This window comes from Microplitis mediator, chromosome 1, assembly GCF_029852145.1.
Source record: "Microplitis mediator isolate UGA2020A chromosome 1, iyMicMedi2.1, whole genome shotgun sequence".
NCBI lineage: Eukaryota > Metazoa > Arthropoda > Insecta > Hymenoptera > Braconidae > Microplitis > Microplitis mediator.
The window spans coordinates 22060308-22085038 of record NC_079969.1 but is presented as its reverse complement, the minus strand read 5'-3'; the positions used below and the strand labels follow the sequence as shown (position 1 = coordinate 22085038).

At 29.2% G+C, this 24731-nt stretch overlaps 1 protein-coding gene across 6 annotated transcripts in view; it reads right to left on the bottom strand.

Annotated features, from left to right (window-relative positions):
• The window catches only part of LOC130664063 (FH1/FH2 domain-containing protein 3), a 179971-nt gene that overhangs the window by 27740 nt on the left and 127500 nt on the right, over nucleotides 1-24731 (bottom strand). For all 6 annotated transcript variants that reach the window (XR_008989292.1, XR_008989293.1, XR_008989295.1 and 3 more), the window contains 3 exons: nucleotides 17136-17194; nucleotides 8880-8947; nucleotides 6991-7096 (listed from right to left, as the gene is read on the bottom strand). Coding sequence is in view for 3 of the 6 variants with exons in the window: in XM_057463758.1 (XP_057319741.1) it covers nucleotides 6991-7096; nucleotides 8880-8947; nucleotides 17136-17194 (233 nt within the window). In the remaining 3 variants the exon portion in view is untranslated. The remainder of the gene's footprint in view (nucleotides 1-6990; nucleotides 7097-8879; nucleotides 8948-17135; nucleotides 17195-24731) is intronic.

Genomic DNA, 24731 nt, shown 5'->3' with positions numbered 1-24731 from the left:
TTTTTATTTAGTTTTGCTAATTGAATTTATTAAGGGATCTGGAATCGTTGAGTTGGTTAATTAATTGATTAATTTGCCCGATAATAAAACCCCGTTTGGGAAAACTTTTAGCGGTTTATCCGAGTGATAAAAGGGTCTAGGATAAAAGTTTAAACTTTAGGACACGGAGCCGAGTTGTAGTTTAATCATGAATGTATTTATTGGGTTCAGTAGATCGAGTGGATCGATAGGTGGTAACTTTGATGACACTCCCTTGGTGAACATTTAGGTGACACAGTTAATAGTACGAGTAGAAGTTGCAAAGGGAACTCTTAACCCTCCACGAACGTCGCAGTGTGGGTGGAAGGGTTGCCGGCGAGGAATTACACCGAAACGATAAAGCTCGCGTCGGCAAAAAGCTCGTGTTTGCGAGGCGTTTTCGAGTGCCTCGTAAAGTTACCGAGTAGAGGGACCGTGCAGATTCTGGCAACGAGCTTTTGCTGTACAGAACTGGGATAGAGGATTGCTGGCTGTTGGGCTGTAGGGTTGTGGGCTGGTGGGTTGCCACTGCTACTGGTTGGATGGCTCGTTGGTATAAAACGGTTCGAGCAAATGAGAACCCGGTGCATCGCGTGCGAATCCCACTAACAAGTGTTTACTATACGTAAATTCCGGCATTTTCTTCTGACCTGCTATTTTAAATTGCTTTTGGATAACCTGCTATTTAGACGGATACAATAGATCGTTTTGTGTACGTTTAATTGCTGACACTGGGAATCCTAAATCCTACTGACAAATAACGTCCAATGAATGCCAAGCTTTTTTTTTTAATTACGAAATTTAATCAACAATTTTCATTTAAATTACTCTTTTTATTTATTTTCTTTCATGTTATTTATTAATAAAACTTTTAATCGAATCCAATAATTATTAGTTTTATTTTATTTTTATTTTAATTAGTCTTTTTAAAAACTTTTAAAGACTTTGAGCTGTGCGTGAGAAGAATTAGAATTCGTTATTAAAATATTTTTTTTTTCATTTTCATACAAAAAGAGAAATTTCAAAAAATTAAAAAAAATTTTTTTTAATTTTTAATGAATTTTAATCAGTATAATTATTTATTAGTAGGGTAAAAACTCCTATACCTGCTCAGTACCATTAGTCACTCACTGTAACTGTTTAATGCGTTTTTTATAATTTTTATAAAGAAAAATTTCAACTAAAAAAATTATTAGTGATAAATAATTATTTGTGAATCTAAATATATGAAAATATAATGTATCAAATTATTTTATAATAGATTATAAATTTAAATTAAGTCAGCCGGACATTTTTTACTTTAACGTTCATTCGTTAGATTAAATATATCTTATTAAATATATTTTTGAAATTCATGAAATTTTACATTATGAAAGAATAGAGTAATATAATTTATAAATTATTTGTCCAAATCAATAATCTTATCATAGTTTAATTGATATTGTCTTTGAGCGACTATAGGGCCATGTGTTGATCGAGTAATGGGACATCACAACTTTTAGTGAGCGACTATGGGTACACTCAAGGTCTTTATTTAAAAAATTAATAATAATTAATTATGAACATTATTCTTCAAACTTAAATTTTATTCTAATACTTAAAACTTCCCCGAGCTCCCTTTAACTGTGATTTGGCTTGAATAATTAGAGTGTGTCTTGCTCGGGAAAGTAGAAAATCTATCAGGGGATGAACAAGCGGATAATTGCTTGTTGGGAACCCGAAAGAAACAAGTGGAGGAAGCCCTTTACATAGGGTATGGGAAGAAGTTGCGTCCCACCACTTATCCTACGCAACCATGTTGACCAGAGCTAGGAGTCTAGTACCACGGGGGGCCTGTCCAAGCCCACTGTGACCAGAGCCTCTTTATTTCCTGAGATGGGAGTAGTAGAGGGCCCGAGTGAGGTAGGACTCGTGGTGGAGGTGGTTAGATACCACGCGCAATGAGGATTTTTGATTATACCTCCGGTTAATGTCCACCTTAGTCGATTATTTTCGTGTTGTCTGGGTAGAAGATGGGAATTCCCGCAGCGCGTGTATGTTCAAAAGGGTGAGGAAACGGCCTCCGGTCGGCGGAGGTGGACTTAGGTCCAGTTACATTAATTAATTAATACTTAAAACTTAAAAAAAATGATTTTTCATTTTATTTAATCATTTATATTGAGTGATTTAATCTCACTCCAATTAAAACATAGTGGGTATAGGGGTTTTTACCTTAAATTGAAAAAAGTACAATTTAAAAAAGTGAAGCAATTTTTTTTTTAATTATTAAATATGGTAACAGTTCAAAATTTGACCGAGAATTAATGACTGGGTACTTAAAGACTCTTAAAAATTTTTAAATTGTGGAATTTAATTCATGAAAAATTTACAATTTATAACTGCATATTTTTCATGAATTAAATTCCACAACTTAAAAGTTTTTAAGGGTTTTTAAGTACCCAGTCATTAATTAGAGCTCGGTCAATATTTGCTACTGTCACCTTACTTTATAAAAAAAAATTTTAATTAATAAATGACATTCCAAAATAATTTATAAAGAAACAAATTTTTTGATTAAATTTTAAAGTAGTCCATTTTGCATGATAGCAATTTTTATAAATTGTAAATTGATAAGATAAAATGAATATTAGTTTCACAGTCGACTGGTCAGTAACTAGAAAACTTAATTGAAAGGTAAGAGATTAAACACATATATCCAGTCCCCAAATATATAACAGCGGTGTAATAATTATCGCGATGAAAGCACGCTTATAGTTTTCCTCCGCGGGTGGGATATAGGAAGAGGAGTGTGAATTATTTCACGGCTTAATCAATGCACACCCCGAGCACGAGGAAAGGACGACGAGGCGGAACGGTAGCTGTGGAGGCTGGAACAGAAGCAGAGAACCAAGTGTATGAGCCCGAACCCGAGAATGAGGATGAGGATGAGAATGAGGACGAGGACGAGGACGAGGACGAGAATGAGAATCAAGAGGAGGTTGAGTCATTCTATCGCGCGAAGGGGTTGGTCTAAATTTTTTTACTGGTTTTTTACTTTTCTAAATTGCAGCATGCTACCGCCGGACGAAGTAACTTTAATTAAACTACGCTACGTATACAAGTTCCAGCCCATTTGTTATAGTCGCTTTTACAGCAGCCCCTCCAGTTCCCTTGCCCGAGTTTTATCCTTATCCTCACACCCTCTTGTCACCTCTCAGCAGCCTCTTTTCCCTTCACTATCTCTTTCGAACCACTTGTGCGTGCTGTTAACTCTTGCTCGTCTCACTTGGACTCTACTCCTGTGCTGCCGCGCTCCCACTTCTGACCCGCGTCGCTTAAGATTTATGAAGGGTGAAATGTATACACACGTCTATATCTGTATCTAGGTATAAATATACATCTATATGAACAATATATATGTTACTAAAGTAGTTATACTTGTAAAAAATATGGTAGAGTAGTCATACTTGATACTTTTTGTCATTTCATACGTCGCGTCTCGCGATTAAATGAAAAAATACTCGGCATTGTCCTCATAGTTTATTTTTTTTTTATTACTTCATTTTAAATAAAGTGACAGTTACTCTATGCACACAATCTCTTTGTCTTTATTTGAAAGTAAAAAAAAATTCCAACATTTTTCTGGGTGAAGGATTTAAAAAAAAAAAATATAAAACAGTGTGAGCCTTTAATTCGCGACATTTAACTCCCAGTGAGCAAATAAAATGAAAAAAATAATGAGACATTAAACGTTTTTTTCTTTTTTAGTAATTATACAAATAGAACTGAGCGATTAATCGAGTGGAAAATGAATCGGTTATTCGAGAGATAATTTAAAATAATTTTCTCGATTCACTCCCGCGAAATCCACTCAATTATATAGCTGACTGTTGGTGGCAGCAGTCGAACGGTGGCCCGCTCAGTCGGTCGCTCGATGCGGATAATCGGACTTTAAACTACAAACGTTATCATTACACAAACCGCGAGTGATTACGTAAAAGCTGATTAGTCCTAGATTGAATTAACGAAGCATTATAATTTGTAAATATTATACGCATTGATGTTACAATTTATCAATATTTAATCACGTTGCAATTCCATTGGTAATTGTGATAATTTTAATTCTATATCAATTACATCGATATTGAATTATTTTATTAAAATTAAAAGGGAAAGCAGGCAAAGAATTGCCGAATTTTTTCGGCCGCGTAAGAAAAGAAAATTGTCATCATGAAAAAAAAATTGGACCCCTTACATTTTTTTGTCGATAGAAATAAAAAATTTTGTTAGTAGGTCCATTTTACCCCATTCTTTTTAATAGGATCATTTTAATATCAATTACTTGGTAAGAAAAAAAAACAATAATGAGATCGAGTTCTTAAGATGCCCATTTTGCCCTCTTTTTAAAAATAATTGTAAATGATGTAAGAAGTAGCACAGAGGTAAGAGAAATTTTTAATGACCATTTTTTTGTTCATTATCGTTAATTTTATAATTACTATTAATTACTTTATAAAAAAAAAAACTGCGCAATTAAAATAAATTAATTTCCATTGAAATTTATGTCATAATTATTTATTATTCAATGGGATATTATTATATATTTGAAAATTAATTATGCTGTCCCGTGTAACGACCAAAAAAGTATTTAGCGGTTTCAAAATAGTAATTTATATGATTTATAATTAAAACAGAAATTCTTGAAATAATAACTCACTGAATGTATCATCACCCCGTGGCATCATTTTTCCCACCTTTACTCTATATTAATTATAATAATGAATTGACTTTGGTAAATTAACTTCAAAAATTACAGTAATTAGTTTTTTACAAAATTAATTGGCCTCTTTTTGCGGTGACGAAATATTCAATAAATTATCATCATACAACAGCTGGAGGTAATAACTAACATGTATGCTTACGGTGATATTTTCTGACTCATAAATATTTGATATTTATTAATTATTACTTTATTTGCCAATAAACATCTCGTTAAATTTTCAATTCGAATCCTTGCGAGTAAAAATAGTCAACAAATTTTATCTGGCAGTGAAACGGAAGTAGATTTCAAAAGAAATTTTGACTCATGAAATCGTTAAAAATTATCATTTATCAGAAAATCAAAACCCAAACTCACTTTATTATCTTTCATGTGTTTTTTATATACTTATGCTGAATTATTCCATAAAAAAAATCTAAAACACAGAAATAATAAAACTAGAATTTTTCATTATTTTGAAAATTTTCAATGGTCACCATTTCTCAATTAAGGAGGTTCGAGCGTAATTAGTAAGTCAAAGTAGTGTTTGAATTTTTTTGTTTGCTAAATTCTCCCAATAGTTATAAAAATTCATTATTTTAATTAATAATAACATAGCGAATTCATATATTAATAATTATTACTTAGTTGATGGAAGAAAGTAATGAAACGACTTGGTTATTTTTGACTCATATGGTTTTTATAAAAAGATGCGGCAACAACGTGTTCTAACTTCTTAAACATCGATATTCAAATTAAAGCGGGAAAAATTTATTTCTAATCTCGTCTCTCTTTTTAATGTATTTCTATCTTTGTTTTTTCTCTCAGCTGCTTCCGGGACGTTGCCAAACCCTTAATAATATGTATCTCTGTCGATGAACGAGATTAAAAAATGAATTTTAACTTGAATTATTTAAATAACTACAACGGGAACACTAGATTATTAAAATCTTATCATATTCTAAAAATATTCAAGTTTATGACACCGGTTTATTATTTCTTAAACTTGGGAGATTAATAATGAAAAAAATCGAATAAGTCATCATGGAAGCTTGTCCACCATAAGAGCCTGTGTATAAGAACTTTAAAAACGTCATTTTTAAATCTTTTTTTCTAAAAAACTAGACGGTGGATCATATTTAAATTTTGAGAATACATAGGTAAAGTACTTATTCATATGTATACTAAGTTTCAAATCTTAAAGTTGGAAAATCCTTTTTACATTCGATTCGCTCGAACCTCCTTAATCGACTAATTTTGCTAATGTTAGAACTTGGTCAAAATAATCATAAAAAAAAAATGAGCAAAATTTCATTAGAATCTAATCAAAATTGTGTGCGGTATTGCACATATCCAAAACTCCAAACTGAGTATATATTTTTAATGACTAGTTAATTTTTTGTTGCATAGCAGCTTAAAAATGGCGAAGTTGTTAAAAATTTCTTTATTTACGACATTTCCTACTGTCCGCGCAATATTAGTTGTTTCTAATTTTCAATGGAGAACGTCTGGAAATTTTGTCGTAAACGGGCTTTTCCTGTAACATCTAAATATATATGTACGAACTTTTGAACCAAAAATAGTATTTTTGGAATCGACCCGACGAATTAAAACCTATGGCAAAATTTTATTGAAAGTTGCGCCATGACCAAAGGAAATTATAAGGATTTTATGAAATCTCATTGAAAAAATTCAAAATGAATGCGAAAAAATTCAAAAAACGGATTTAAACCTCTAGGTTTTATTAATAATCATAAACGTCAGATAGGACGGAATTCAAATGATCCCATTAGCAAGATTGATTATAATTATAATTACGAGGAACGAAACTCGTAGAGAGGTCGGATGAGTTGACTTGGGAAGAACCGAACCGAACTGAACCAGTGATCGTAAATGGTTGGCTTTGAATCTCCTAGCCGATAATAAGCTTATACACTTAAGTCTGGATCTATAACTTGGGAGTGATTTACCCGAAATTGTGACTAAGATCGAGGAGCTGGTGAACTTTGAGATGGACTATTTAATTTAATTAATAGTTGCTCAACTGGTGAAATTGCACGTGGCAAATAACCAATAAATGCTTCTAAAGCATAAACTAGGTACTGTTCCGTATAGACAAATTTAATGGTATGACGGGCGATAAAACGTCTTACGTAGGGTGCATTAACTGTATGTAAATATTGTATATAAATACATATTAAATTTTAAGAGTATATTGCAATAAATGTATTCACCTCGGAGTATATAATTCTGGTAATTCTGGTCTGCTTCGTTGCCGACCTTGATGAGACATGCCAGTCCGTCATTTTGTACAAACTCGTGCACTAGATCTTTATCCTCCTGTAATAAAAAAAATAACAACAAGTTGTTTTAAAAATATTTTTTTTGTTGTGTAATTAAGATAATTATTCAATAGGTTGTATTGAAAGGACTTAAACATTCAAGATGATTTAAAGAGATTGGAAATTATTATTTTAGTATAAGCGATCAATAATTAGAGATTGCTGATATAAAATGCGAATACAGAAATTTTAATTTAAAAAAAAATTAAATTTAAAATTAAATTTTTTTAGAGGATAGACTTAAAGGGGTGGTTTTAAAAATAATTGTGATATTAGTAGATATTAATTTTCGATGGCCAATTCTACCCAGTCCTTCCCTTAATGATTTAAATATGACAGTTAATATCTTAAATTACTAAATACTTTGAAGCAAACTTAAAATATCAGTTTTTTTTTATTATTGTGTCAGATTTAATTGACTTCATTTAAAAATTTGAGACCCGGGTAAAATTTTGAAATGTAGGTTACGCGGTAACGAAATTTAAGTATCGATGCCCATTAAAAAATAACGGTAAAATAATACCATTACTTGCCCTGATTATTAACTTGACTTTTTTCATTGCTTCATAAGCGATACAGTTAAGAATAAAAAAAAAAAAAAAAAATAGAAATAAAAGTCAAAATTGGTAAATGGCGGATAAAAACTCACAGAATGTAAATAAATAAACGATGAGAAAACGAGGGGCAAGAAATAAAAAAAAAAATGACATAATTGAAGCTCAAGAATTGTAGTTGAACTTTATAATATTGGTATTCTCTTTCTCTTTACTCGGGATAGCCGCACGAATTGTTGAGAAAATCACGAAATTCTACAAGCATTCGAGATGGAGAACTCCTGTTCTTCTCCACCCATCTTCCAATTCTACCAACTTAACCACCCCCACATATATATATATATATATTGTACAATACTATACTCAGAAATCCATCGATTCGATCTCACCAAATCCGTACTCGTCAGCTTTCTCTACAATTCCCTTTCTTCCCTTAACTATATAGTACTATTATATGTATATATATATATATATATATATGTCGGATTATTATAGGTTGTACTGTATAGTAGTAGTATTGGAATTTCAGGCGGTACGTCGAACCCGCGAAAATTCGATTAAATCGCGGATTAAGGCGTCAGATTAAATGTTAACATTGGACATGTCCCGTGAGATTCTACCGAGAATTGGATATTACGTTATCAACTATTAATTGCTTAAGATATTAATTTACAATTACATTACATAGCTTCTCTCAATATCGTTAACGAGTAAAATTTAAAAACTCTTTCCAATTTAACAATAAATTAAAAAATCCTTGGTACAGTTAAACCCTCTTTGTTTTTTATTAATTACTTTTTAAAATATAAGTTTTAAATTCTTATTATATGAGATAACAGTAATAACAAAAAAGAAGAAAAAGTTTTTTTTTACATTCATTGGATGGGAAACAAAACGGATGACGGTAGAATGCAAAAGAAAATGGTCGTGCTGTCGCCTCACAAATATTTACTCGGGCAAACCAGCTAAGCGAATGAGGAGAAGAAAAGCTGGATGAAGAATAAAAAATATGAGAGACGGTGGGATGAGAGACGAGGATGCTAAAGAGTATATGGAGAGAGTTAAAGTACTGTTGTATAGATAACGTTATAAAGACTTTGTACAAGTGGGTGTATATGTGTGCGTCTATATATATAAAAGGGACTTGAAAGAAAGAGATAACATATGAGACGTGGGGGCGAGAGTAAAGAACAAGTCGCGTTTAAAAATAGCCGCAGTGAAACTCACCTGAAAGATCTGCTTGAGAGAGAAGAGTGCACGTCTCAGTTCACGGCCTTCGCTGTTCAACAATTTCTCTGTAAAAACAAAACAAACCGTTTATTACAATAATTATTCAGATGTCTTGTGAGCAGATGTCTTTTAATGGTAAAATTAAAATAAATATTCATTTTATTTAGCCATGTTTTAATGTTACTTTCCTTCGTTATTATTATTATTATTATTATTGTTATTATCATTATTATTATTATTATCATTATTATTATTATTATATAAAAGCTTAGTTGGACCGCATTTAGATTACTGCATCTCGATTATGACAAATTACGGCAATCAAAAATTAGAAATTTTACAAAAACTACAGAACCGAGCTATGCGCATTGTTTTAAGCGTTAATGAATACACACCAATAAATGATATGTTGAGCACACTTAATTGGCTATCTATAAAACAAAGACTGACTTATAATACATGTAGGGGAGGGTGGGGCGGAGCGGCCCCCCTAAAATTTTGATAAAAAAAAAGTTGTTTTTTTTCGACTAATTACTATAAATCCGATATGTTCGCGCATTTTTACCCCTACGCATGACATTTGGGGCAAAATGAACAAGCCCAAAATTTTGAAAAAGTGATTTTTTCAGATTTTTATCGCCAAATTAAAAAAAAATTATTATAATTCCACATTTCTAGCCCTACGCATAACACCTGGGGCTAAATGGATCAGCTGAAACTTCCGAAAAAATTATTTTTTCATATTTTTCGGCCGCTTCTCTATGTAAGAGGCAAATTTGGTCACTAAAAATTTATAAAAATTAAATTTTTTTTTTTAGTTGATAAATTTTTGAAATAAAGTAAAACTATAGAATTGTTTTTTTTTTATTAAATAACAATTAGTAATTAAGGTAATCGAGAGCGAACGATTTATTACACCTTAAAAAATTTTTTTCGAGTAATATAAAACCAAAAATAGTTGTCAAGAAAAAGAAATACATTCTTAATGATGAAAACAATTTAAAAACAAAAAAAAACGAAAAAAAAAAATTTTTTTATCATTTTTTGGAGGGGGCCGCTCTGCCCCACAAAAAACAATTTTTTTTTTTTCAAAATTTTGGCAAAACGTCCATAAATTTATTCGGCATAGGACAAAAGTAAAATGATTTTATGGTTGAAAGCCACAAAAAGTAATAATTGGCTTAGGGGGGCCGCTCTGCCCCACTCTCCCCTATTCTGGTATTTAAAATGGCAAATGGCTTTTCGCTACAATATTTGTGTGAACGAGTTAGGATTGACTCAGATAGAAGTTTTTACAAAACCAGAAATAGTAACTTGATAAACGTGACCAATACTAGAACGAAATCGGCTGAAAAGTCGATAATTTATGTAGGTTTTAACTGGTACAACAATCTACCAGATGAAATCCATAATCAAGTTACTGTTTGTAGGTTTAAACGATTGCTGGTATGATGTATTAGAGAAAATATTGATGTACAAATATGAATCTGTAAGTTGATTGGACTTATCTGTGATAATTTTATGTGCAAATTGAATAGCTATGGGCCAATTTAAATAAATTATTATTATTATTATTTTATATAAATATTAGAACTTTCTACTGCCGCTAAAAACAAATAATTTTTCCTGATGGGATACAAAAAATGATACGATAATTTGTTGTAAATTGCCATAAAACTTAAATGAATTATTCCAAGATCCATCGTCAGTCGATAAATTTTCCAACCTTTGGTATTCCAGTTAATTTTAAAGTTACGCTGTATTCTGAGGGTCAAATATTACGTGCCTAGAATTTTAATATCGTTAAACGAGAATTTTTATCTTATTAACAAAAAAAATTTATAACCTTCTTTAATAATTGTATCAGTTAAAATATTTTATAATCTCAAAATATTATTATTATCAAATATTTCTTTTTTTAAATTTAATTAATTTATAATTTAATTAAATTCACATTGATTTATATTTTTGTACTGGAATATCTAACAATTTATTTAATAAATGGAAAAGATGAATACTGATTAAAAAACTAATTAATTAAAATATGTGTAGATATTTTTAAATTGTTAATTATATATATGAAGTTAACGTATATTTTTTAAATGGAAGTACTGAAATATATTAAAAAGAAATAGAGGTAGGAGTCAATTTTGTTAATTATCAATTCCAACTCTACATTTCAAATTTAAAATAAAAAAATATGTATATAGATTATATATATGTATATAAATGAAATCAGTAATATATGCCACTCGAATTGTTTGACGTTCATTACATTCACTCGTTTATTTACATTAAAAGTCGCTGACGCGGTGCAATTAGCGAACGGGTATAAGCATGACATTAATTAAATGTGATCGAGTTTTTGCATACTGAAATTTTTTGGGGTTTACCGTTTTTATTCTTTCACTTTATACGCATGAGCTATTTAAATAAAAATCGTTAAATAATTATTTTTTGAGCTGACTAAAGCGAAAAAAAAATTCTAAAAATATCTACGGTATTAATCCCGGACTTTATTTACATGATTATTATTAAGATCTATAAAGATATGTACAGATCTATATAGATCAAAGTTCAAAGTAACAGAAAGCTTAAAATTTGATGAAAAAAATTTTTGATTTAAGATTTGTATAGAATTTAAAAAATTTGATTGCCGTAGATCTAATTATATCAAAGTAAATAAATTTTAAGGGGAAGGGAGTAAATGCACTGTGAAAAATCGGGAGTGATAACGAATTTTATTTCAATTCAAATTCACTCCGTCATGGAGTTTTAAAAAAAATCACTTCCTATACGGAGTTTGTTTTTACAACGGAGTGATTTCGGAGTGATCTAAATTTTTTAAAAATTTACATTCACTTCGAACCGAAGTTTCAATATTAAAATAAACTTCCCCTTCGAAGTGAATTTCACTCTAAGGGGATTAAATAAATACACAGTCATCCCTTACGCATTCACTCCAGATTCAATCCGCGATCACTCCGAAATTTTATTTACAACACTGTAAAAATTTTTTAGGACCCGGTGTAGTGTAAATGTCTCGGTGTAAAAATTTTGGTGCGAAAATTACACCAAATTCGGTTTAAAATTTAGGCGGTGTGATTTTTAAATTTTTCCATCGCCAAACGTATAAATGTATAATAGGGTGGGTTGAAAAAAAACTTTTTTTTTGTTTTTCTTAGCATGGGGGTAGAATTTGTACCTTATAAAAAAAAAAAATTTTTTTACTCTACATTTTGAGGTGGCCCACTCGTTTTTTAAATAAATAATTGATTAAACGGGGTAGTTCCAAAGAAAAAAATTTTATTTTGTCCAAAATCGTGGAAAACATCTAATAATTGTCGAATGTGATTTTTTTTTACTTCACTTTCATTTTAATTCAAAAGAAAATGCTTTTCATTTTTGAATTTTTTACTTAAATTACAAAAATAATAGGAAAAAAATTTTTTCAAGTTCTGACTTTCAGTTAGCTTTTAAGGGGATACCCTACAGATTCTAGAACACCATGTAATTTTTTTCGTTGGGACGAAATGGAAAACTTAACGGATGGAAAATTTAAACCGAAAGAACTTTACAACGTTATTTCACACTACCCGGCCGTGTAAAGTTTTCCGGGTCCATTTTTACAACGAAATTTTTTACAGTGAATGAATGCATTTATTATTCGTTTAATGGCGATGGTTAAGAGTTTTATGAAAATTTTTTGACATAATGGGGTGTTTATTATAATGTAATTTATTTAGGACTATTAAGATTCTCTAGGTAATTATTTAGTGTACTTTAGGGTAGTTTGAGGTTGTTTAGAGTATCCGAACAAAATTATTTTGGAGAGAGCAAAGTTATAATGCAGAAATGGCTGAAGATAAATTGAGTTAACAAGAGAGTGAGAGAGATAACTTTTAGTGTTATATATAAATATATGACCGGGAATAAGAGTATAACGAAAATTTACCAACGTTTTAGTTGTTATTTAATATTTTACAATAACCTCGACAACTTTACAATTGTATTATGAAATATAATTATAAATTTTAATTAAATAATAATAATAAAGCTAGAATTTTTTTTTTATTTTTTGCTATAATTTAAAATTAGTTTTCAGTTTTGCGTTTATTCCTGTACTGGTTGAATCAACTTTCAAAATTAGGATTAAATTCAAAATAAAATTATAAATCGTAATGAAAAAATTTGATTTCTATTTTTATAAAAATAAGTGAAGTTTTTTTTTCACTAAAATTTACCCCGCAATTTAGAGTAATCCCGCCCATGGGCATTTGACATAAAAAAAATACAAGGAAATTTTTTTGTTATATTTTTTAGTCGATAAAAAAATATGTTTTACTCTGAAAGCGGGTTATACTTAGGAACAAAAAATATTAAGTAATCATGTCTCAGGTTTACCAGAATTTAGGGCAATTTATTATAATTAGTGGAGGCATATTTACTCTAAAGTCTCCGTGTACACTATTAGTATTACCGTGTACAGAAACAAGAACAAAATGATATTTCAAAGCTTGAAAGAGACTTCCTCATAAAATTATAAAATAACTAGAAAAATTTTATTCCGCTATTTTTTTTATAAATAAATTTGAAATGATCCTGAAGTTAGCACCCAATTAACAATTTTGGGATTTTTTTTTTCAACAAATCAATTAAAAAAGAAAATTCTAAAAATATGCTCGTGTAGAAAATTCAAAAAACCATAAGTGTATTTTTTTAATAAATTCCAAAAATTATTAGACGTCGGCTAACTTGAGTATAATAATTTTCCGATAAAATTTTGATAACTTTTCAAAATTGAACAGAGATCATGATTTTTTTTTTAAACTAAGTTTTAAAATCTTTGGCTTACAGATTTTATAAAAAAAAATTTAGTCCCAAATTTGAAAATTTTTTTTAGTTTTTTGATATTTTAAAAATATTTCTGGTCATTGAAATTAAGAAAAAAATTAAAAAGTAGAAAGCAGATAAATAAAACTGAAGTTAAAAAAAATCTTTTGCTTTTTTATAAATAATAAATTATCTTTTATTTTTTGAATAGATTTTTTTATAAAAGCCAAAAATTCTTTAAAAATAAACTTTAGTAACTTTGATACAAGTTTTATAAATAAGTATATTAAATAAATAGAATAGTAGTTAATTTATTATTAGGTTTCTGAATAGATTATTTGTGAATAAAAACTCTTGTGGTCTGCGATGAACAATCGAGAATGAGAATATAAAATATATATGTGATATATAATGTAGCAACAGAAAGTATAGTAATTAGAAGGTTGGAGAACGGGTAGAGGTAAAATGAATAAAAAAAAAATATGTCGAGAACCGGCTGTTAAATAGCGGTCGTAAGGCCCTTAGGCTCAGAATGAAGCCCTTGACCACATTGACCCACGTGTTAAAATCCGTCATGTCATTATTATCACATTTTTCATTAGGTCTTATAATAGAATATTATTCAGTGTTGAACAAAATTTCAATCTATCATTTTTTTAAATTTATTCAGACGATAAATACTTTAATTATCTAACGGTAAAAATAATAATTATCAGTAATTATATATAGAAATTAATAAGCAAACAAAATTTAAATAATTTATTACAAAAAAAATTTAATTAATAGACAAATAATTTTTGGTGATTGATTAATTATTTTTAGTCATCTAATTTTTTACTCATTCCATTTATTTTTGCGTGCCCGTAATTATAAAATTTTTCCATAATTAATTTTTTTAATCAAAATTTTTTTTAATTACTTAAAATTTTTTTTCTGTCATAAATTATGACGAAATGTTTTATTTAGTAATTAAACGTAAAAAATTTTTAATTGAACAATTAAATGAATATTTGACTTTCAACATAAAAAAAGAAAAAAAAATGTCAAAGTATTGGAATTATTCTATTTCTATTGACGTGTGAACAACACGTATGTATAGTGAATATTTACATTAATTAAATGGGATTCGCGTGCGTGGATTTTATTGCGGATATTTAAATTGCAAATAGGCGAGTGAAAATTCAATGATTACTTCGATAAACTGATAATTTATTAATTTCTTTTATTATCATTATATATTTCCTCTGACTTTATAAAGTAAATGCGCTAATAATAATTAACATTCCACTATTTTTTATAAACCGGTAATTAATTTATGGATTCAATTATTTATTTACGTAAGTGACTAATAAATTTTTAGCAAGGACCCAAGATACTCATGGACTGAGACCGTGTGAACAATGAATATCTTGGGAAATCTAGCAGGTTAATTCGTATCTCGAACGTTTAGATGGAGTAGTATACACTCTGCATCTTCCCTAGGTTATCTCCTTATCGTGAAAATTAAATGTTCTTCTGCGACATGGCCTGGAAGTAATACTGAGTCCCTTGCTAATGCTTATACTTTTTTTACTTTTACTTTTTCTTAACCTCTGGGTTTATTTTGTTCCTTAATTCACTATTGCTACATCTACCATTAAATTATACTTTATGTAAAGAGCTTTTAATAAATTTTCTTAATATAAACATAGATCGTGTTCATTTTTAATTAATAGAAGAGGGACAAGCGAAATTGGGTATGTTAAGTCTTACACGGTAATAAATTTTGTGAAAAAAAAAAAAAAAACAAACAAACAAACACAAACACAAATCGCGTGTTGAAAAACGGTTTGCAATAATTTTTATGTAGTTTTAAAACAACCGTTAGAACAAAATTTATCTACAATTCAATTGAGAATTTTATCGTATTTAAAATGTCAACTGTTACACAAGTCGAATATTAATCTTTTAATTTTATTTGTTATTTTGACCCGTGGAAAAATAAATTTAAAAATCTTACTAATATTAAAAACATTATTTCGATACTTTATATTAATATATGAAGAACAACTATTAACTAATTAATTAAATCAAAAATAATTTAATAATTTTTTTTATTTTAATGAGTAATTATGTTGAGTATAGTGTACACTTAAGAAATTAGTTTGGGATTTTGAGTTACCGGCTTATGAAATAAAAATTAAGTGTCACTTTCTTTATTGAATGCTAATTGTATCCTGCTGTTATTATTCGGACAAATTATTAAAATTAAATTATCTTTTGAATAATCCACATACTTTTTCTATGACAACATCCAGCCGATATCATTGAAACGCTATATATATAATACATATATACAACCAGTGTTGTACTTTTCGCGTAAAGAAGACAGAGAAAATATTTTTAACCCTTGACGAGTGTAAAGTCACCACTTTTCATACGTTACTTTAACAAATTAACATAAATTAAGTGTCGGTCCGAAAGTACCATTAATTAAATATAAATTTCGTGTTGAATAAAATTTATCTAGTGATAAAAAGTAAATCGATTGAAAATGGTCAAACAAAATAATGACATTGCGTTAATTCAACTCCCATCAATTGTTAAATACGCGACACTAAATTTCAAACTCGGATTATTTTTTAAACAAATTCGCAATTATATTTCTTATTTTAATTAAATCGTGGATAAACTAATCTTTCTCCATTTAAAAATTTTCCCATTTTGCCCGCAAATGAAATAATTTTTTTGAATGGAAATTGCAATACTGGCTGGCCTTACTCTACATAGAGACATAAAAAAATAAACGGATTTGCATAGCATCAGATACCTGATACCGTGAAATTTGAATATTATTTAATATTCAATAATCAAATTCCGTCCAATATATATGTATATAAATATGTATTAGTTAAGGTTATATATAGCAGTAGTTGAATGAAACGGAACTGCATGAAAAGTCCAGTCCAAGTGTCGAGAGAACAAGGGAGCCAATCTGCGTCGTACACACGTACCGTTATGCTCGAGTGATCCTCCTGCCGCAGCTGCTTAATCGAGCAATCTCCTCGGTGAACTGTATATCAGCCAGTCCGGAGGAGGAATTGAGTAGTATAGTACTGAGTGTACTGAGCTACACAGTAAACCAGCAGTACCACCGCTGGTGTACCAGTACCCCGACACCACCATCACCAGCACCGGCACCAGCACCAGCACCAATACCAACACTACTACTATTATTATATTCAACAAGAGCGCGAATAAGTAAAGGGAGTGAGGCTAAATATCGATTCAACTCAACTGTTGTAATTGAGGATGTTCAAATAAACGTTTCTTGTTTGTCGATTATCGTGTGAAAGTTAACGTTTATATATCTTATCTACTTTACTTTTCAAATCAATCAATGTCAAGATAAATAAATACTAGTAAATAAATAAAACTTACCAATTATTGTATGTACTCGTACTGATAACTGCGTTCTGAGGACGATCGAATTTTTACGACTGTAACAAAAAACAAAAAATATTTATTAATAATAGTCGACATTAACAATTACTACAGAAAAAACCATATGATATTTGAAAATATCTAATGTATATAGATTGGAGTAATTGAAAAATATCAATAATTTTTTTTCTTATCAGAAGTAAAAAAATAACCCTCTAGAAGTCAAAAATTTTTAGCTCAATTTTACAAAATCTTGCAAAGTAATTTTCAATATTTTTGAATTTTATTAATCACTTGCTGTTATAAATTTATTTGAAATTCGTAATAATACAAAATTTCGACACATGAAATTTTTTGGTAAACGTTAAAACCATTCCGAACATTAAAAATTTTGATTCTCTGAAATCCTTCAAGGCTAATGTTCTTAAAAATTTTTTTCAATTTTACTTCTTTGAATTACATAAAAAATGATCATTTTTCACTCAAACTCAACCGAAAAGATTTATGTCTTCGTTTCTGTTCAAGTCTCTCCTCAAATTTGCATGAAATTTTTTTGTTCAAATTTAAATTATGGCCTGATTTCAGAAAAGTACTTTTTCACAAAACCACACGGAAAAAAATTTATTGATGCTGCAACAGTAAATTTTTTTCCGTGCAAATAAATAAATTTTCAAAAAAAATTTTTGGAGTAAACGCGGATTAAATCCGGAGTGAAGGCGGGCGGATGACTGCGTATTTATTTAATTCCCTTGGAGTAAAATTCTCTCCGAAGGGAAGTTTATTTTACTATTGAAGCTCCGGTTCTGAGTAAATGTAGGTTTTAAAAAAATCTAGATCACTCTGAAATCACTTTTTTGAAAAAACAAACTACGTAATCAGAGTGATTTTTTCTAGAACTCCGGAACTCCGAGTGACGGAGTGAATTTGAATTTAAATAAAATCCATAATAACTCCGAATTCACTCCCGATTTTTTACAGTGACGAGAAAGCTTATAATCGATGTTTAAAAAAAATAATAAAAAAAAAATTGCCGTCGAAATAAATTTGATTAACGAGTGCAGATGATAATAATGATAACAATGGAACAGTAAATTAAAAATATTGCGACTTGATTAAACAAAGAGTTTATAAAATAACCAACACTTCGAGAGTTGAATACATTAGATGCGATGAATTAATCATGTTTAAATACTACTGTCTGAGTAATTACTAAATTAATCACTTAATGGTTGTTGGTTGTACACGAGTCTTTATCTATAATGTACAAGTGTTTGTTTAATCATTTAAATTGTCTCGATATACATGTACAATCTATAGATATTAGATATCTATATACATATATGTGTCGTATACATATGTATACATATATATAGTACATATAGTGTAACAACTAAACTGCAAAACATCTCCGTGAATTGGGTTAGATTGTCTCGATGACAAGACAAAGCGTCGAAAGGGGAGAGAAGAGTGACTGGTTGAGCTCCATCCTATCGTATCCTATCCACTCTACTCAAGCACTTGGTTACATTAGGCCGCAGGCAAACATTCGACCTCGGTTGTAAGATTGAACTTCAAACTCCTGCGAACCTTCCCACACAATCTGTTTGCGTCCATGAGAAAACCATGAAGATTGAAACAATGGATTGGTGGAACAAGAAGAGGGCAAATACTGAAGATAGATAGAATATATATATATATATATATATATGTATGCATTAATGTCTGTTTATATTTGTGTGCTTGTGTAAGGCTATGCTCTGTATTTGTTTCATAGTTAAGGTGGCATGAAAAAAGTATTTGGAGTAGAGGGCAGGTTAATAATGTTTCCGCTCGTAAATGAACGGCAGGGGAATAAAATATTTTACGTTGGGTATCATTTCGTTCACGTTACATATTCCCCCGGCATATTTTCCCAAGCTATTCAATTAGCTATTCCCCCTGCTCGTAGTCTTTTCATTATTTACTTTTTTGAATCACTTCTGCTAACTTTAAGCTTTTATTCACCTACATACCCACAAAACCACGGTACACATTTTTTTAAAGACCAATTATATACTTTTATCTCGTACTCTAATTTATTTTAATCATTAAACTATTAGACGGGAATTTATATTTTTATATCTTTACTTTAATCAATTCATTCTTTCTGCTTAATTATTAGTGGGGTCGTAATGGAACAGTTATAAGATTGTTGTCTGTGTCTGAATTCTTTAAAATTTATTTATTACTTTTACAAAGCATGAATTTTTATGAAAAAACTTACTATAAATTTTATCGGAATTTTTTTTAAAGAGAAAAAATGTTTATTAAAATTTATGGGAGTTTCAAATTAAAGCTTATGATCAAATAAAATTTTGTAATATTTTTTAAACTGAATTTTTCATAATTGAATGGGTAAAAAATCTATGTCAGGATAATTATTATTTTCAAAAATAAAATTTATCGTTTTAAGGAGCTTTAAAAGTTGATATAAAATTTTTAGATGAAATGTCCGTATGGAAGATCTGCACATATGTTGTATCTTGTATTGAAGATAAAAATAATAAAAATAAATTTAAAACTTAATAAAAGAGAATAAAGAAAATGAGTAATAAAAAGACAAAGATGAAATGGAATTGAAGACAGATGTGATTTTACAGTTGGGTGACTTTTGAAAAGATATTTTGAACACAGCAGCATCATATACTAGGTTCAGTTCCTGCTGCTACTGTTGAAGCAGTCGCAGTAGCAGTAGCAGTAGCAGTTCAAGTATAAAAGTAGAGAGAGAATGACGGAAAATATCTATTACAGTAGATACAAAAGACTGAAATAAAAAATGAGGAAATAAACTTGCACTTTGACGACATATTTTAGATTTCCGTTCTGTTGTTCATTTATTTCTTCTACATTATATCAGCAATAGTAAACTTTGAGTATTGTATGCCACGCAAATATATATATGTATATATATTTCAATCGCTAGTTTACCCAATGACCATCACTAAAAAAATTGTAAAAAGCAGGTGTAGCCACTGTGTTGCAGCATGCGTCCAGCGGCACCGACCAGCGATTTCGATAAATCTTTAAGGGAAAAAAAAAATAAAATAAAATGGATGAGAGTTAGTACTAAATTGAACGGGCCGCAGACTGTGCAACGTACCGATGGATATTGCAGACCATATATATAGAGACATAACTTGTGCAGTTTTCACGTACAGAGTTTTCGAAAGGTGATACGGCAATCATCAATTATTTTTTTATTTTGTTCTCCATTTCTCCCTTGCTACTTTTCTCTCTCAGGCTCATTTTTATCATACATTGTTTTTTATCCCTGCGTATGGTTAGAACTAACCGACTAGGGGATGCTCATGTTGTGTAAAAAATTATTTGGTTTGCCAGCAAATTCACCGATGGTATTTTTGGCTCAAAGATTTACGACACCCTAGAGAGATTTGTTCAACTCCCTCACTGGCAATTATCACATATGGTTGAAATCCACAAAATATACAAAACTCAGATTTATATATAAATGATCATTTATTTATATAGATATACATTTATACTAAATTGTTATTTTACACCCACATTTTTTGAGTTTATTATTTAAAATCATTTAGAGTTAATAGAAAAAAATTATCTCGTTACAGCCCTTAATTATAATTTTGAACAGTCGCTCATAATTTGATACCACTTGACGTATAAATACAAAAAAAAATATTGTACTCCATTTATTGCTAAAAATAAATTCATCCTGTCTTATCGATCATACAAATGCTCTATTTTTGTACAGCATTAATTTTAAGACTTTTTAAAAATATTTAAATTATTTTTGTCATTACAATTATATTTTAAAATCCCTGAAACTTTATAAATTTTTAATTTATCGATTTGCGCCTTCAGACTTGTTTTAGCACACGAAATTCTCTACAAATTAATAATTTAACTTTTTTATGCGGCGTCGAAATATCAGCAGCTAAAATATTTATTTCCGTATTTCAAACGGCAAATGTCATAAAATTATGAGCGACCTTTTGAAATTATAACTAAGGGCTAAAACGAAAGGAGAATTTTTTTTTTTAGTGTTTACGAAATAATTTTGAACAGTAAGCATGAAAATAAAAATGTTACTGCAAAATAACATACTAATATTTTTTAAATTTTTTTATTTAAATAATTAATAAAAATATTTAAAATAAATATAATAATATTTGTGTAAATTTCTAAAGAAACCAATATATAAATAACATGACAATTAAATTACTCAAAAGACATAATAAAAATTCGCAGTCACGATTTACACAAGTTTAAGAATGTAAGTTTATGTTGTGAATACTGATGAGAATACATTTTGTGAAAGTAAAAAACAATAACAATAATAATAATAATAAATAAGTACATTACTTTATCTCAATCATCAATAAAGTCTCAAGAACTAACGACAACTGTCATAAAACATAATATATAAATTATATGTATGAGATAGACATTTATAAATATATGCACTCATAAAGAGTGCAAGGTACATAAAATAATTAATCAATGAAGTTGGCAGTAAACAAATTTACATTTAAGACCCAGCCAGCGGATGCCGTGACAAAGATCGCGTCTCGCGTGATATTAGATTAGCGATAGATAGAACACCGGACTATAGAGCAAAATAGTGTTTAGTTTGGCAACTATAAGCCACAAGAGAGGACGCGTCGGATCGTGAGAGTGGTCGCGGTCACCCGCTTGTTCCAATTATTCAAATGCATTGCCGATGGACGAGCCGTCTCTCGATGTCGCACCTGTTGCATATCCGTGTGATGCCAAAAGTCCCTTACTCCCGTCCTAAAATTCCTTCTTCACATACACTGCCCTCAAACTTTCATTACACTGTCCGCATTATTATTTAAAAGACAAAAAAAATTTATCAATAATTTAAATTTAAAAAGTAAAAAATAAATTTACCAGTAAGGCGGCATTTTTATAAATCCTCGAGTACTGTGAGCACTTTAACACAAATGTTTGTTTAATTAGAAAATTTTTTTTTTCAAATCTATTTAATTGTATGTATCAAATTTGTAGTTAACGAAAACTCTGTATAACATGACACAACATTTAATACTAGTTGAAGTTGAACTTGTGAGGCCTAAGAATTACCTCGACCGACTGCGGCTTGTATCCTTGTCCGTAGCCTCTTACATTACGTTCTCTTTACTTATCTGTACTGTATATACATACCTACAGTATATAAGTACTTATATATATATATAAATATATACTGTATAGTTATACTGAGGAGGAGCAATAGCAGTCATCACAAAAGAGAAGAAATACACCACGGGTGGGAGATGAAAACGACTCCTCACGCGAGTTTATATATATATATATATATATATATTATTCCATGGCTCCGTGTGAAATTTATACATTCTTTACGGTCTAAGCACACACATTTTTATTTCACAGTACATTGTTATTATTATTATTATTACTGTTATTGTTGTTATTATTGTCTCACTACTGTGGACTTGAACTTATGATAGTTGGGGTCATGTTCAACGTACTATTTTGACATTTTTATTTATTATAAAATTACATGTCATATATTTACATATTATTTAATTTATGTGTAGACAAAAAAGTTTTTTTTATTTTAAAAAACAGTGATTATTTTTTTAGTTAGAGTATTAATTATTTTAAGTACTGGGGAAAAGAGTTTTGAAAAAAGGGTTGGATTTATTGGAGTAGAGTTTGTGTGTAAATTAATTAAAAAATTTATTTTTACATCCGGACGATTATTTTTTGAAAATTTTACTTGTGTTGAGTATTTAAAAATTGGTGAAGGTTAGATTTTAAAATAATTAATTAATTTCATAAGTAATTTTTTTAAAAGGGTCAATATTTAAAAAAAAATTTCAGACGAAATATTTTTTAGTTCGAAATCTGAAATAAAAAAAAAAAAAGTAAAAGAAGAAAAATCTATCGTCACGGAAAATTTCTAATTAGAAATTAATCCTTTTAGATAAATCAATATTTACTCATCCCTCAGGTGGATTAATTTTTAATTAAATCTTCGGTCAATTTTTTTAAAAATTATCAGTCAACTTTTTTAGAAAAATAAAATATCATTAATTCTTCCAGTCAACTGACCTTGAAAATTTCAAAAAATGACTCTTTTCAATAACATACATATATTTATACATGTATGACAATAAACACCCGCACACTTGACTTATTTTCTTTTTTATCACCCGATTGATAATTGTGTAAACAAAAGATAAAAAACTAACAAAGGAAATTAATTCATTGAGTTACGATAGAAAGTTTGTAATAAATAATAAAAACTCCACAATGATGTGAATAAAATTTTAAGGAGGATTAAAAAAAATTATTGTTATCATTAAGATAAAATGAAAGTTATTACCAAAACTAGCAACGAGCAAAAAATGTGGAAAATCATTGAGCATTTAACTAACGGTAATTACGAACGGTAATTAGCAATCAAGAAAATCTTTATTTTTTTTAGATGAATTAAAAATGAAATTTCCAAGAAAAAAAAACATAAATATTAATTCAGACATTAACTTATACGAATAAAAATAATATTTTTTTTCAGCACAACTTTGAAGTAAATTTAATTTAAAATTATACAATTGAATAGTAGATAATAAAAGTCATTAATCTTAAGTTAGTTAGAGCTGAGGAAAAAGATTTAAATCTTATGGATATCTATTGCAGGTGGATGACTCGTCAGTGGCTCGTCTTAACTCTAGCATAGCATAAACTGCTCGCTCTCTAGTCTGCTCAGCTCATCTCAATCTAATGATTACCCCAAAGATTTTCTCACTTCCTCGACAGCGGAACGGAATTAAGGAAGAAGCGGACGGGAATCTAAGCGACTGAGATGTAGGCAGAGAAAGAAAGAAAAAAAGCGGGTAAAAAAAAAACAAAATAAAATATAAAAGTAAGAAAGAATAAAAGAAGCTGAGGCTTTTATCGGTCCGAAACTCAACGTCTAACGATTATAAATGACTTGCTCAAACTTTTTTTATGCTTTATCTTTGTAAATCCCTCGCGAACTGGACTACTGAGTTAGAGCCAGCTCCTTCCGCTAACTTATTGTACTTTTATTTTTTAGTTTTTTTTTTTTCATTCTCGAGAAAAAAATATAAATTTAACAAAAATAAGTTTATGGATTTGTTTGATAATGCGGTAAGTTAAATAATAATTTAAATTATAAGCAATTGCTTATATTAAACAATAAATCCGAGGTCAAATGGGACACCATAAAATCTGTAAATGTTCGGGAAAACAAAGCGGTACCGTTTTGGAAAAAAAATTTTTTTCTTGCAGCGTAAAGAAAATTTTTAGTAAAAATATTCAAATTTTGTTCTAAAAAAAATTACAAGCGATTAGAAAATTAAAGTATTTAATTTTAAAGTTGGAAAGTCAATTCACTGCCCAGTTCCTTAATTCAAAAAAAAAAGAGCCATCCGACTTTACCCGGAAAGGAAAGGCAGTAACTTATTTAAATACAAAAATTTTTGAAACTTCATAAAAAACGAACTACTCAATTAGAAATAAAACTAAAATAGTGTAATTAATCACGAAAACAAAGAATTTCGTCCT